At 40.8% G+C, this 15,618-nt stretch overlaps 1 protein-coding gene across 1 annotated transcript in view; it reads left to right on the forward strand.

Moving 5' to 3' along the window:
- Positions 1 to 15,618, forward strand: part of NBAS (NBAS subunit of NRZ tethering complex) — a 1,303,215-nt gene that overhangs the window by 177,031 nt on the left and 1,110,566 nt on the right. Inside the window, exons 13-14 of the mRNA XM_082252487.1 lie at positions 5,466 to 5,529; positions 9,463 to 9,656. Coding sequence (XP_082108613.1) covers positions 5,466 to 5,529; positions 9,463 to 9,656 — 258 coding nt within the window. The remainder of the gene's footprint in view (positions 1 to 5,465; positions 5,530 to 9,462; positions 9,657 to 15,618) is intronic.

Raw genomic sequence — 15,618 nt, forward strand, 5'->3', positions numbered from 1 at the left:
TCAAATTCGTTTAGGTACAGCGTCGCACGTCCGCGCAATTGTCCATTAAACTCACGCAGTGCCGAATCGCAAAATACCCCCTGGTCGTTTAGCAGCCAAATCCTCCTGGGCTTAAGTGGTTAAGGGAATCTCTTAGTGTTCCCATTAGATGATCGCACTATTTACAACCAAAAATTGGAGGTTTCTTTCAACTTCTGTTTCAATAGTAATGGTAAAGAGGACAAATAGAGAGAGCAAATCTCCCTAACAGAGGTAGAGGTAGCAATAACAACCTTACAGGTATACTAATCCATCGCCACTCTGTCCAAAACAAAAAAAGCCATGCTCCTGGTTAACGATTGCCTGTCATGTGAAGATAAGGTCAGCCGCGGTAAGCAGTTAGGACAGCTGCCCACAGAAGAGCTAGATGAACAACCATTCCTCCCATTGCATCCAGGATCATTCATCACAAGCAGATGGAAGCATCTAACCAAGCATGATTTTTGCTTGGTTAGTTGCTTTGGAGGGCAGGGCCCTGATGCCTCCATCAAATACATGTTATCTGCTGGAAATTATCACAAGGGGGCTTGTTACCCCCCTTGCGATAGCAAAAAGTTAAATGAAAAAAAAAATGAAATGTTAAAAGCTAAAAAATAATTAAATAATGAAAAAGCACACCAACTCCTTGCGCCGACATGCACGTAGGACCAGCATGCATATGTAAACTGTGATTTCACCACACTTGTGAGGTGAGAGCAATAATTCTATGGCCATAATTTGCGATAAACTCTAAACTGATAACCTGTTAAGGCTTTTAATAGCGTCACCTATTGACAGTTTTAGGTACTGTAATTTGTTGCCATTTTACAAGCATGCACAATTTTAAATCTTAAAATGTTTGTGTTTGATAAATGGATGTGTGACATAAAAAAATTACAACAGCCACCATTTTATTCTCCAGGGCCTTTGCTTTCATAAAATATATAATGTTTGTGTGCAAAAATTAATTAAATTGTCTTAGTAGGCAAGCAGTAAGGTAAAAGGTAAGACATTTCTTGCAGTTGGTGTCCAGGTTTACACGCATCTCAGGAGGGATTTTGGTCCACTCTTTTACAGATCTTCTTTCTCTAAATCCTTAAGGTTTCTTGGCTGTCGCTTTTGAACTTGAAGTTTCAGCCCCTTTCATAGATTTTCTATAGGATTAAGGTCTAGAGACTGGCTAGGCCACTTCATGACCTTAATATGCTTCTTCCCGAGCCTACTTTTTTGCCTTGGCGATGTGTGTTTGGTCATTTATCTTGCTGGAAAACCCGACCATGATCCTTCTTCAGTGTTCTGTCTGAGGGAAGGTTCTCATGCAATATTTTACAATACATGGCCCTGTCCATTAACCCCTCAATGCGGTAGAGTCGGTCTGTACCTTTAGCAGAGAAACAACCCCAATGCATGTTGTTTCCACTTGCTTGACTGTAGGGATGGTGTTCTTAGGGTCATAGTCACCTTTTTTTCTTGCTCCAAACTCGACGAGTCCCCCTCCTTGAAAAGCCACATGTACAGTCATGAGAATGAACATCTAAATGATTCAGAGAAGAATTTGGAGAAAGTGCTGTGGTCAGATGAGACCAAAATTGAGGTCTTTGGTATTAACTCGACTCGCCATGTTTGGAGGAAGAAAAATGCCAAAGGGCCCCCAAGAAACCTTAAGGATTTAGAGAAGATCTGTAAAGAGTGGACCAAAATCCCTCCTGAGATGTGTGCAAACCTGGTCACCAACTAATAGAAACGTGTAACATATGTGCTTGCCATCAAGGGTTTCTCCACTAAGTACTAAGTCATGTTTTCCTTGGGGATTAAATACTTATTCCTTTCTGTCCATAAACATGGTGTGCTTGTATATATAGTGAGTAGAAGCTTCTTTCAGTGGTGTACCTGGAGCCTTCGGGGCCCCGGTGCAGGAAACCATGAGGGGCCCTTCCCTTCGAGCCTGGTAGCGGAATGCTAAGTGCGACCTTTTGTGACCTTGGTAGTCCTGCCATTGGTGTCAGTAGTTTAATTTTTTTTTTTTATTTTTTTTTTATTTTTTAACTTGTAAGTATAAGGTTTTGCACTTGGGGACTAAAAACATAAAAGCACAATACACGTTAGGAGGGGAACCCTTGGGGGAATCAAAAATGGAGAAAGATCTGGGAGTCTTGGTTGATGATAGATTAGGCAATAGCATGCAATGTCAAGCGGCAGCTGCCAAAGCCAGCAGAATATTAGCATGCATAAAGAAAGGGATGTATTCCAGAGATAAGACTATAATCCTTCCACTCTATAAAACTCTGGTCCGACCGCATCTGGAGTATTCTGTCCAGTTCTGGTCGCCAGTCCTCAGGAGGGATGTGTTGGAGCTGGAGAGAGTCCAGAGAAGGGCAACTAAACTAATTAGGGGATTGGAGGACCTTGATTATGAGGAGCGTCTGCAATCGCTTGATTTATTCTCCCTGGAGAAGAGACGCCTGATAGTGTAAAAAATCTGTGCATCTAGCCAGCAGCTTAACCAGTTCAGCCCCGGAAGGTTTACCCCCCTTCATGACCAGGCCATTTTTGCGATTCGGCACTGCGTTATTTTAACTGACACTTGCGCATTAACCACTACCCATCCGCGCTACAGCCTATATACGGCTGCAGCGCGGACTCGAATTTTCGGGAGGCCGTTTTTAAACGACCTCCCAGTGACACGCCCCCAGCGCGCTGCGGGGAAAATCTGTGTCGGCAGTGTCCCTTGGACACGGCCGATCACAGATCGTGGTGAATGGCCAATCACAGCGGCCATTCACCACGTGATCTGGCCGTCCAATGAGCGATGATCTCATATGTAAACATATGAGATCATCTCTCATCGCCGGCGCTCCTTCCTCACACGGAGCCTGCAGTGTGAGGAAGGAGGGGGAGCCTCACAGCGCCGGGGACACAGGAGAATGTTACACAAGGTAAAAACACACACACAGTGCCCCCCCCCCATCAGTGCCCACAGTGCCCGCCATCAGTGCCCCCCATCAATGCCCACAATCAGTGCCCATAGTGCTGCTAGTCAGTGCCCATCAGTGCCTGCTCATCTAGGCACTGATGAGCACTGACTGGCAGCACTATGGGCACTGAGTGTGGGCACTGATGGTGTTGCCCATCAGTGCCGCTCATCAGTGCCACCTGTCAGTTTCCAGTGCCATCCGCCAGTGCCCATCAGTGCCGCCCGTCAGTGCCGCCCGTCAGTGCCCAGCAGTGTCGCCCGTCAGTGCCCAGCAGTGCCACCTCTCAGTGCCCAGCAGTGCCGCCTATCAGTGCCCAGCAGTGCCGCCTATCAGTGCTCATCAGTGCGGCATATTAGTACCTCCTCATCAGTGCCCATAAGTGCCACCTCATCAGTGCCCATCAGTGCAGCCTATCAGTGCCCATCAGTGCCGCCTCATCAGCGCACATCAGTGAAGGAGAAAAATTTATTATCAAAATTTACTTGCAGAAAATAAGAAAAACTTTTTTTTTTTTTTTTCAAAATTTTTTGTCTTTATTCTTTTTTTTTTGTAAAAAATAAAAAACCCAGAGATGATTAAATACCACCAAAAGAAAGCTCTATTTGTGTGAAATAAATGATAAAAATTTCAAATGGGTACAGTGTAGCATGATCGCGCAATTGTCATTCAAAGTGTGACAGCGCTGAAAGCTGAAAATTGGCCTGGATGGGAAGGGTGTTTAAGTGCACAGAAGGCAAGTAGTTAATGCAATGCTGTACCCAAATAAAATTGATGTCTTCTTATTCCCCACAAATAGAGCTTTCTATTGGTGGTATTTGATCACCTGTGCTGTTTTTATTTTTTGTGCTATAAACAAAAAGAAAGCAACAATTCTGAAAAAAACAAAAACTATTTTTTACCTAATGCTATAAAACCTACCCAATAAAAAAAAAAAAAAAAATATTCATCAGTTTAGGCCAAGATGTAGTCTGCTACATGTTTTTGGTAAAATAAAATCCCAATAAGCGTAAAATAATTGGTTTGCGCAAAAATTATAGCATCTACAAACTGTGAAATATATTTATATTATCTTTATTTACTTATTTATCCTAGTAATGGCGGCAATCGGTGATTTTCAGCTGGACTGCGTCATTGTGTCGGACAAATCGGACACCTAACTGACAGTTCTGACACATTTTTGGGGACCAGTGACACTAATACAGTAATCAGTGCTAAACAAATGCACTGTCACTATACTAATGACACTGGCAGGGAAGGGGTTAACATCAGGGGCGATCAAAGGGTTAAATGTGCTCCTATGGAGTGCTTTTTAACTGTGCGGGAGATGCTTTGTCTGAGGGAAGACAGTGATTTTTGTTCCTGCGTAGCAGAAACACAAGATCTCCATCTTCCCCTCTCACAGAACAGCCTTCTTCCTTGTTTACATAGGCAGACCACCGTTCTGCCTCTCCTGAGAATGATCACAGGGTTATGGCAAACATCGGGTGTGCTGTACCCGCTGATTGGAGCCTGCTGTGTCCAATCAAAGTGGGGGTGGGTCGTCCTAAACAGCGGCGGGCGCTCGTCCTGGACCCAGTGCATGGAATGACGTACAGGTAGGTGATTTCGCGCAAGAGGGTCGCCCTAGCTCAGTATATCTGCTTGGGGCGGCCCAGAAGAGGTTAATGTGAACACAATATATAGAAGGGAAAAAATACCAAGGATAATTAAATGTCCAATTCGTTAATGAGTTGTGAATATATCTATATGGTCCCAAAGGCATCCCTCAATAATGCAAAATTAGTTCAAATGATGTTTCTCTTTTTCCACTTTATATTAATGTGTCACCCATTAAATCTGATACTAGCGATATCCACCACCTATCTATTGTGAGGGTGGCAGCTCACCTCTGTATCCTTTACAATCACTTTATTATATACCTAGAAAGAAATGCAGGGGCGGCTGTCACTGATATATAGCTTTATCGACAAAGGGCTTAGAGTTAGCACCAGGGTTAGTGTTGGCTTTACTTGCTAGAAAATCCAGTTCCTCACTTGCCTGCACTGACACAGTGATCACTTGGCTTTGTTAGAAAGCTTTATGTTTATTTTTAAAGTAATTTCATAAAAGCAGCCTGCAATGTGAAATTTGAGGCTAATTGCAGGTTGGTAACTTGGGGTTGAAATCAACTAATTGTGCTTAACCCCATTGAGAAGACAGTGGTTGCCTGGAGAGGGGAAAAAAAAGCAAATGTTCTGGTCTGTTGCCCAGTTCAATTCTGCAATGTGTACTTTCCTCCAGCTGAAATAGTTAATAGCAAGACATTAATGAGAATACGCTTCGGAATGCTGCAGCCTTGATCAGATACTTCGTAGACGGAGTCTGTCTCGTTGAAATGATATTTCATGGCACAAATGTTCAGCACTGTTACATTTTCATTATCTGCCTTCCCTCATTTGGCTCTCTTCGTCGCTCTTCTTTTTTTTCTTTTAGCCCGGCTATGATGAGATCAGCCCTGATTGGCGGAGCTCTGTGGAGAAAAGGAAAAAGATGAAAGGTAAATTAGAATTTAAGTACTTTGGCTTTTACTAGAATGAAGTTCTCCAAGCTGTATTGACCCGAGAGAAAATTGGATTCTTTGAAGGATGTGATGATTTTATGATATTGTTGTCTATAGGCTTCTTCCAAGCCAAACATATGGACATGCAAGTCTCGCTTCCACCTTTTTTATTTTGTTTTGCTTTTTCTTCATCCTCTTAATGTTCTATTTTGTAACACTCTTATTTGCAGAGTCATTATTTATTACTTGATTAATGTACTTTCAGTGTTTATTGTTGTTTTGGTGTCCTAGTAGGGTAATAAAGTGGAATTCCAGTCAAAAGCATACTGATCTTAAAGTCTAAGTTCACTTTTTGGGGAAAAAGTAATAAATGCACATATTTTTGCAGAAATAAACATTTTTTTCCTTGAAAAAGGAGAACCAAGTGGAGTTCGCTGGAAGCTGCCAACATGTCAAGCCTAGAAATATCCAAGGATATGCACGCATGTGCAGTGAAACGCCCCTCAGGGACTTTGAGGCATAGATAAGAGAAAATGTAAAAGGGAAAAAGCTGTTTTTCTCTTACGTCCTCCGACAGTCGCCGCCACTTCATATTCATCACTAATGGGGGGTTATTGACCTTTGCTCCGCAGGAGTAGCAAAGGTCAATAACCCCCCATTAGTGATGAATATGAAGTGGCGGCGACTGTCGGAGGACTCAGAGAAAGGAATTTTACAGGTAAGATTTTACAAAAATTCCGTTATTTGTTTAGAAGCATAAAAAGGACAGAAGTCCATAGACAGTAACAGTGTAGGATACAAAAATCTAAACATTTACGGAGTACCCTGACTTTAGGATACACCCCACAGACTGCTGCCTGCATTTAGTGAGCCAGCTGGGAGGATCAAAAGTGCGCCCCGACAAGAATTCTTCTTCATGGTATTTGGGGTACAGAAAAGTCTACAATACAATGAGTAAAAATTAACATGTTTATAGGACAATATGGTAAACCTGTATGAACCGTTAAGAAGGTATTAGCTTTTAATGATACAAAAGCTATTGAAAGTACACTTACATATGGTAGATATAAAATATATATATGAGAGAATGCCATCAGATAAAAGATACATTATTTTTTCCCTGCTGCAGCCTGCAAAGCATTGCGCCCATAATGAATCATGGGTGCAATGTGAGGCTCCTGCAAAAAAGCCCCACAGCTCTCTGCTCATATTTCCGTATGGGCTGTTAGTTTAAAAGCTGCAGAGCTTGTGAATGAACTACGAGTGCGTTCATCAGCACCCTCGCAGCTCATTGAGAGTTCAGTTCATTCATTCACAACAAGCCGTGTGTCGTAGAGGCAGACAGGAAATGTAGTTCTCTCATTCACAGATTTCTGTGAGTAAATGACCTGTCTGTGTGAGTGGAGCACCGCACAGCTGCGCTGTTTTTAAACATTGGGGAGAGGATCCCCCGTCCGCTTTATTAAAATAATAAAAATGTTTTAAGTGCCCCCCCTTTCCTCATGCGCAAATACAAACACAAATAGCAGAATGCAGATTTTTACATGTATGAGACATGCCACAGTTAAATCGTTTTAAAGTGATTAAGATTGCTTAATTTTATCCTGGAATTCTACTTTAATTCTATGAGACAGAAGCCCACTTTGCGGGCTCCTGAATTTTTTCAGGGCTTTTTTTTTTTTTTTTAATTTTATTAAAAATTGTATTTTCACAGTTTTCATATTATTTATTTCTCTTCTCACGAGTGTGCTATATCAAATTTATTTGCTGTCCTTTAAAGTGATTGTAAAGTCTTTTTAATATAAATATATATATATATATATATATATATATATATATATATATATATATATATATATATATATATATATATATATATATATATATATATATATGTATAGATTTTTTATAAATAACAAGCATGTTATACTTATCTGCTCTATGCAGTTGGTTTTGCACAGAGCAGCCTGGATCCTCCTCTTCTCAGGTCCCTCTTTGGCTCTCTTGGCCCCTCCCTCCTGTTGAGTGCCCCCACAGCAAGCAGCTTGCTATTGGGGCACCCGAGCCAAGTCACAGCTCCCTGTGTCTATTCAGACATGAAGCTGCGACCTGGCCCCTCTCTCCTGATTGGCTGAATGATTTTGATTGACAGCAGCGGAAGCCAATCACACCAGGCTGCTGTCTCAGCCAATAAAGAGGGGAGTCCCAGGCAGCTTAGACACTTCTACAACATTGCTGCTGGATAAAGGCAGGCTCAGGTAAGTATTAGGGGGTCCGAAGGGAGCTGCTGCACACAGATTTTTTTTTTTTTTTAACTTAATGCATAGAATGCATTAAGATAACAAAAGAAACCTTCTGCCTTTACAACCCCTTTAACAACTAGTTTGTTTCCAACTGTCATTTCTACAGCACAGGTTTAAAAATGAAAAAAGGGACAGATTGCAGGAAAACTGGGATATTCTGGAGAGCAGCAAGGGGGATGACACAGCTATACATTTTTTCTGTAATGCACTGCACTTATGGAATCACTGCCAAAGCAGGTAACAAACTGCTAGAAGAGGGAGACCCGGCCTATAGTCAGTTAAGCCCTTCCCATCCAGTGTGATTCAAGCTAGCATATCATGAAAAGCCGATTCTTCTTGTACAGAAATCCCTGATGTCTACACCGGTTGTCCTGACCCATTTGCTGCATCATACTTTTGATAAATTGAGAATGCATTTGTAAAAGGTAGCTAATACCAAAAATCATGTCACACATACCTAAAGACTAATTTATACAAAAAACAAATGTAGCCCTCCACTTCTTTATAGTGATTAAATCAAAATTGTGAATATACTGTACATGTGCCAAAAAAAAGAAATAAAAAAAATGATGGATAATTTTCTCAACTAAAAACATTTACATCAAATAAATTGGTATACCATTTTGATCCAAACTTGGTAAAAAAAAAAATAAATGGCACTCCACAGTCACAGTGCTCAAATAATATATGATTATAAGCTCTTAAAAGTACAAAAAATGCACTCATCAATAACTTTTAAGGACTATATTATTGGACTACATATGTATGTAACGTTATAGCAATGTATTTGTTGTTATTGATTTTAGTTGAGAGATTTATCAGTTATTTTTTTTTTTTTATGTGCATGCATATACAGTATATTCACAATACATTCACAAGGAAATGCTTACAAAGGTCTAAGCTGGTAATGCTCTCAATAGACACAAAATGCAATAATGAAATCTGCTTTGCTCAAAGTAATAAGAATCATGCCATCATTAGTAGAAAAGTAACTTAAAATGACAGTACAAATCTGACTTTTTTTTTTTTTCTTTTGTTAACCAATATGTATTTTCCTAATCTTTGATAAACCGAGCAAAGTGCTTTAGATCTAGTTCTTTCCAAAGCCACTTCAAAGGGATTTCTAATTAAAAATATATAAAACAGGAACTGTTCTTCTGCTTTCTGCAACAGTCATGTTTTTATGAACAGTTGCCAATAAAATTGGCATTTAAATAATTAAATACAAATGATACCTTCTGATCTTTTCATAGTGGTCATCCCTTGTCATTTATGTATCGCGGTAATTTTAAGGTAAGGACAGGAGGCTTTTGAGGGAAAAAAAAGTCCAAAATGGACAGTACTGTGCTTTCAAGTTTAATCTCTCATGTTCCTTTGTATGTATTCTTTTGTGTAGATTAAGTGCAGCATTAGTAAACAGTGAAATCCCTCAAACTGCGCCAGGCGCGTTGAGAATTGTCATTAATTGGCTGTCGAAAGAATACTACAAGCAAGTGCGCAGACAACAGCAGCTTATTATAAGTCCTCTGTTGTATGTGTTTGATGTTGCATATATTATCCTGTTATTGAGTTTACTGTGGTGGTTACTCTGTCTCGTCATGAATCATTGTTTTGTGTCTTTGCTTAGATAAAGAATCCTACTATTCACTGATGGATATAAATTGGTGGGCGGACAATGCTGTGATTTTGGCTCGCTGCTCTGGTTCTTTGACTGTGTCCTCTGTAAGAACTTTAAAAAATTTGCTGGGGAAGTCCTGCGAATGGTTTGAACCCTCTCCACAGGTGGCGGCCGCACATGATGGAGGCTTTCTTAGCCTAGAGGTAAACTATTACCTTACCTATTTTATAGGCTTACCAAAATTATCAGCTGTTCTTAATCTTTACAACCCTGTCCTCTTGCAGTTTGATTGTCGTGTGAAAAGTTTGCTGTGGTAGCAATGTGCCTGAAATTAACTCCTGAATGATTAATTGGCAAATTCCATACTCGACCCCCACAGTACAAGACCATCTTGGGGGACACATGCCAGGGGGACGCATGTTGGAGTTCTTCCAATAAAGTGGAGTTCTTTAATTAAGTGGCACTTCCATTCTTGCACTTTAGTGATTGAACAAGGCGAACATCTACAGTAAGCTACTTTACAAAACACCAGACTGCAGATGTTTCCACATTCAGCTTTCCTTCCTCTCTGTAACGTGCTCTTTACATCTCCTTTTCACAGTTGTATCCGCTCTTCTTAACCTCTCTTTCCTACACCCCTCTTTTCCACCCTACAATCTCTATATATCACCATCACTTCTGCCCTCTCCTTATTACTGCACTCATCACCTCCTCCTGCTTCTAATCCCACATGCTAATAAAACCCCCAGGATGCTGAGGCATGTCCCCTCATATAACTCGCACTCTCCTATTACCTCCCTCACCCATCTGCTTCTCCAAACCTCTAGAGATATATCCCCAAACCATGTGCCTCCTTTATTTAACTGTAACCAATGCCACCATCACCAGCAGCCACAATCCACACAGTTTAGTTTCTCTTGCTCTTCTTCCAAAAACCAGCCTCCCTTTCTCCTATGCCCTCTGGAATGCCTGCTTTGTCTGCAACAAGTTCACCTCTATTTATGACCTCTTTGTCACTTACCTCCCTAATCTACTTGCTGCCATCAAATCCTGGCTTCATGAATCGGACACTACTTTTACTGCTCCCCCATGGTGACCCTCTCTAGAATTACTCCCCTAGACCTAGTTGCACGCAAGGGAGGTGGAGTGTGAATCCTCCTATGCCCACAAAGAACCTTCCAGGTTCTTCACTCCCCTTCCTCTCTGTCCTTCTCATCCTTTGTCATCCTTTGAAGCTCACTGTATACATCTATTTTCTCCAATTTACTTAAAGATTTGCTGTGATCTACCGGCCCCCTGGACCAGTATCAACTTGATGGCTTCTCTGCCTGCCTACCCCACTTTCTCTCTTCTGAAATTCCCACAATCATTCTCTGCAACTTCAACATCCCTGTTAATACTAACACTCCTGCTACTTTTAAACTTCTAACTTCCTTTTTTTTTTTACCTGAAGCAATGGGTATATGCTTCTACTCACACTAATGGCAACACCCTTGACCTTGTATTCTGTTACCTATGCAGTCCCTGAAACCTCTCCAACAATCCTTATCCTCTCTCTCTGATCACCACCTTATTAGTTTTGCTATCTCCCCGTCTTCCACCACCTCTCCCTCCAACCATCTAACAATTACCCAAAGAAACCTTTGCCACTTCAACCCTTCTCTTCTCTATTCTGCTACTGACCACCTCTATGACCATCTCAACCCTCTCCTGCCCCAATCTAGCTGCTTCTGTCTACAACAGATCCCTGTCCTCCACCCTGGATGAGCTCACCCCCCCCCCCTCATTACACACAAAATCAGACTCTGACCCCTACAAACCTGGTAAACAGCTGACAATAGAAGTCTCAAAAAACATAGCCGCGCTCTTGAGTGTCTGTGGCGTTAGACTAAGCCTAAGAAAACACTTCAACCATTATAAATCTGCCCTGCAAAAATACAATTCTTGCCTCCACACTGCCAAGCAGAACTATTTTATCACTCTCATTATCACCTTGTTATCCAGTACCTATCAACTCTTCTTTACCTTTAACTCTCTACTTCATCCTCCACTGCCTCCACCCACTAACTCACCCAGAAGATTGCCAATCACTTCAAAAATAATAATGATTCAATTTGTGATGAAATCACCATTCTACAGATATCCCCCTCACTTAACACCCCATTTCCACAGGTACAATCAACACTTCACTTATTCAACCTTGCTACTATAGACAAGGTTGCTAAACCTATTTCTAATACCCACCTAACCACTTGTCTCCTGGACCCAGTTCCCTCCTAAATTCTGCTGTTACCATCTGACTCTATCCTACACTTTCTAACCCACATCTTCAATCTCTCCCTCTCTTCTTGCATCTTCCCCAACTCTCTAAAAGATGCACTAGTCACCCTCATACTTTAAAAGCCTTCATTGGACCCCACCATTCTTAACCTACACCCCATCTCCTTCCTCCCCTTTTCCTCCAAACTCCTTGAATGCCTGGTCCACAACCAACTGAGTGACCACCTCATTAAGAATAACCTTTTTGATCCCCTTCAGTCTTGATTTCACCATCAATATTCCACAGAAACTGTTCTCCTAAAACTCCCAAACCATTTACTAACAGCAAAAATCAATGGACACTATTCCGTACTCTTCCTTTTGCACTTTTTGACTGCATTTCATATGGTTGACCAACACCACCACCTCTTCCTCCTCAAAAAACGTTACTCCTTTGGGCTCCGTGACTGTACTCTTCGATGGTTATCACTCTATCTATTCCACTGCATCATTTTCACTTACAATTCTACTTCCTCCTCTGCTCTTCCTTTCTCTGTCGAGTCTGTTCTTGAACCTCTCCTATTCTCAATCTAAACCTCCTCCCATACCTTTCAATATAATTTCTACACTGACGACAACCAAATCTATCTCTCTACCCCTCAGCTCACAACATCAGTCTCCTCCACTAAATTACTGACAGACATTAGTCTGAATGTTCCACCACTTCCTCAAATTCAGTCTATCCAAAGCTGAGCTTATATTATTTCCTCCCCCATGTACCCCTGACTTCTCTGTCAAGATCACAAGATCAATGACACAACCGTTGCCAGGGTGCTAGGTGTAGTCCTGGACTCTGATCTCTCCTTTTGACCCCACATTCAATCACTTTCAAAGATTGCTGCCTTAACCTCTGCAACATCTCCAAAATACACCACCCCTTCCTAACCAAGGACACCACAAAGCTCCTAATCCACTACCTGGTTATCTCTTGCCTCGGCTACTGCAGCTCCCTCCTCATTTGCTTACCTTTACATAGGCTATCCTGGATTCAGTCCATCATGAATGCTGCTGCCAAACCATTCAGCTTCTGCTACCCCTCTCTGCCAATCCCTCCATTGACTGCCACTCAACCAACAAATGAAATTCAAAATACTAACAATAACTTACAGAGCCATTCACAACTTGGCCCCCAGCTACATTACTAACCTTGTCTCAAAATACCAACCAATTCATCCTCTTCGTTCCTCTCAAGACTTCCTGCTCTCTAGTTCCCTTGTCACCTTCTCCCATGCTCGCCTCCAGGACTTCTCCCAAGCCTCTGCCATCCTTTGGAATTCTCTATCCCAATTTGTCCAGCTATCTCCTACTCTATCCACTTTTTGGTGATCACTGAAAACATTTCTCTTCAGAGAAGCCTGTCCTGCCTCCGCCTAACCACTGTAATTTTGTTTTCTTCATCAGCTCATCCCCCACAGTACTTACCTTTTTGTTTCACTTGATCCTCTCTTTTATATTGTAAGCTACAACAAGCAGAGCCTTCTGATTCTTCCTGTATTGAATTGCATTGTAACTGTACTGTCTGCCCTCATGTTTTGAAGTGCTGCGCAAACTGTTGGTGCTATATAAATCCTGTATAATAATAACAATTTGAAAAAAGTATTTAAAGGTTGATGTTCACCAAGAATTGAATGTTTGGGCATACTGCAGTTTTCTAATTAATCATAATAACATGTTTTTATCAGTAATTGTCAGAGTCCTTATTAGGCTTTTGTCCAGGCTTTACCCTTATCCCCCAAGACTTCCTTCTTCTCATCTAGGTCATGTCTCAACATTGTATTCTACTTTGTTCCTGTTGGGGGAAGTTGCTTTTATCATTGCCAGGATTGGTTAATTTTTACAGGAGTTGCTATTGATCTTCCTTAACCTATCTTGTACATGGTTTCCATTTATGTGGGAAAATAGCCACCCTTCTCTCCTTACTTCCAAAAGGACTACAGTAATACATTCTGATGTATTCAGTATTGGCTTGTAATAGAACAGCCCATTATTGAAGTAATAATACCAAAACATAACTCAGGGAAATTTAGTTTGAGCGACGTAGCGCTATAGATGTGCACTTCTTGCAACTACATAATGGAAGTTGAGGGGGCACGCGGAGTGAGCTTGCTGCTAGCATGCGAAAAGGTATGTGGAACACATTTTTAAATGTTATGATACTCCGAGGACTCAGTACTCTATGCTGCTTGTGAGATTTACTTAAATGTTTAGTGTCATTTTAGTTTAGACAGTAAAACGTATTACTTAAACGCCTAACTATCCACAATAAATAATGGCTAACACGGTACATAATACTCTTAAGAGTACAAAGCAATATGTTTTATTGTTCTGGGTAGAAATGTTTAAACTGAAGCTGCTCAATTCCTAAAATCACTACAAAATTGTATTTACTTAATCGTGTTTGGTTCTATAATTGTCCTCAGTGCTGTTATGTGCAAACTCTGAGGCCTGTACTGTTTGGTTCAGTGGGGGAACAAACAGGGTTTGAATGGCCCAGCTGTTTTTCTGAATATTGCTATTAGTAATGTTACATTTCAATGACTTAAATTCCTAAGGATCCATGAACACTGGGCTTAAAAAACCCCAGTTCCCTTGGCAAACTAAAAAAATGCTCATGTACAGCATTTTTTTGTACATAGTTTAGGCAAGTTTAGGAGAGTTTTGCATTTTTTTTTCTTCCTGTAAGCTCAAATCAGAAACCCAAACCAGAAACGTTGAGCTTAAAATATGCCTGTAATCGTCCTAATGTGCATGGACACATAGGACACCATTGGGCTGCTTCTACAGGCAAGACTTCCAACTCCTGTAGTAGCAATGATTTTTAGCCAGTGTGCATGGAACCAAATCCTTTGCCCTACAGCACATAATAATGGGTTGAATCTTGATTGGATTGGAGGCAGGTTTTAAACTGGAACTTTCAGTCTTGATAAATTCCTGAGAAGTTACAATATACATAAATATTTTTTTTAAATAGGTGATTACATAGATGGTGAGGTTGAATAAAGCCAGTCTATCCAGTTCAGCCATTGTGGGTGAAGGTGTGTGTATGTATATATATCTCTACCACTTCCCATATACCTGTATTATATTGTGCTTGATAAGTTGCTCATATAGATGTTTTTTTTAATTATAAATACTTCACACTCACCCACCAATTGGTGAAGGGAGTTCCACAGTCTTAGCACTCTAATAGTAAAAAAAAAGAAATGTACATAGTTTAGTTTTAAACCACTTCTTGTCAAACTTCTTTGAGTAGTAATGTGTCCTTTTGAGTGACCCGAGACTGTGTAGATATTTTTTTATTGCTATCATATCTCCTCTTAAAGAGGGTCTTTAGTCAGTTTTGTAAAAATAAGGAGTCAGCAGCTACAAAAACTGCATTTGCTGACTTTTTTTAAACAGACATTTTGTCTGACTGAGGTCCTCCAGCTCCCTATTGGTATTGTTGCGCTTTTATGGATTCTCTTCAGTTCCAGCACATCCTTCCTGAGGACGGGTGACAAGAACTTGATGGCATACCAAAGATGAGGCCAAACCAGAGTTTTGTAAAGTGGTAGAATTATAGTTTTATCCCTTGAGTAAATACCCTTTTTAATGCATGCTAATAGTCTGCTATTCTTGTTTGCTGCAGCTTGGCTTTGCATGCTATTGCTCAGTCTGTTATCTGCTAGGAATCCCATCCTCCATTCCCCCAGAGGTTCTTCCATTAGCGTGTAAACTGCATTCATATTTTTAAGCCCCCAAGTGCATTACTTTACATTTTTATACATTAAACCTCTACCTCCAAAATAGATCTCTGCCCTTTGATATGAAAGACTGTCATTGAGCTTCAAACCAGTGACTTTGCCT

This window comes from Pelophylax lessonae (genome assembly GCF_965119305.1).
Source record: "Pelophylax lessonae genome assembly, chromosome: 3".
NCBI lineage: Eukaryota > Metazoa > Chordata > Amphibia > Anura > Ranidae > Pelophylax > Pelophylax lessonae.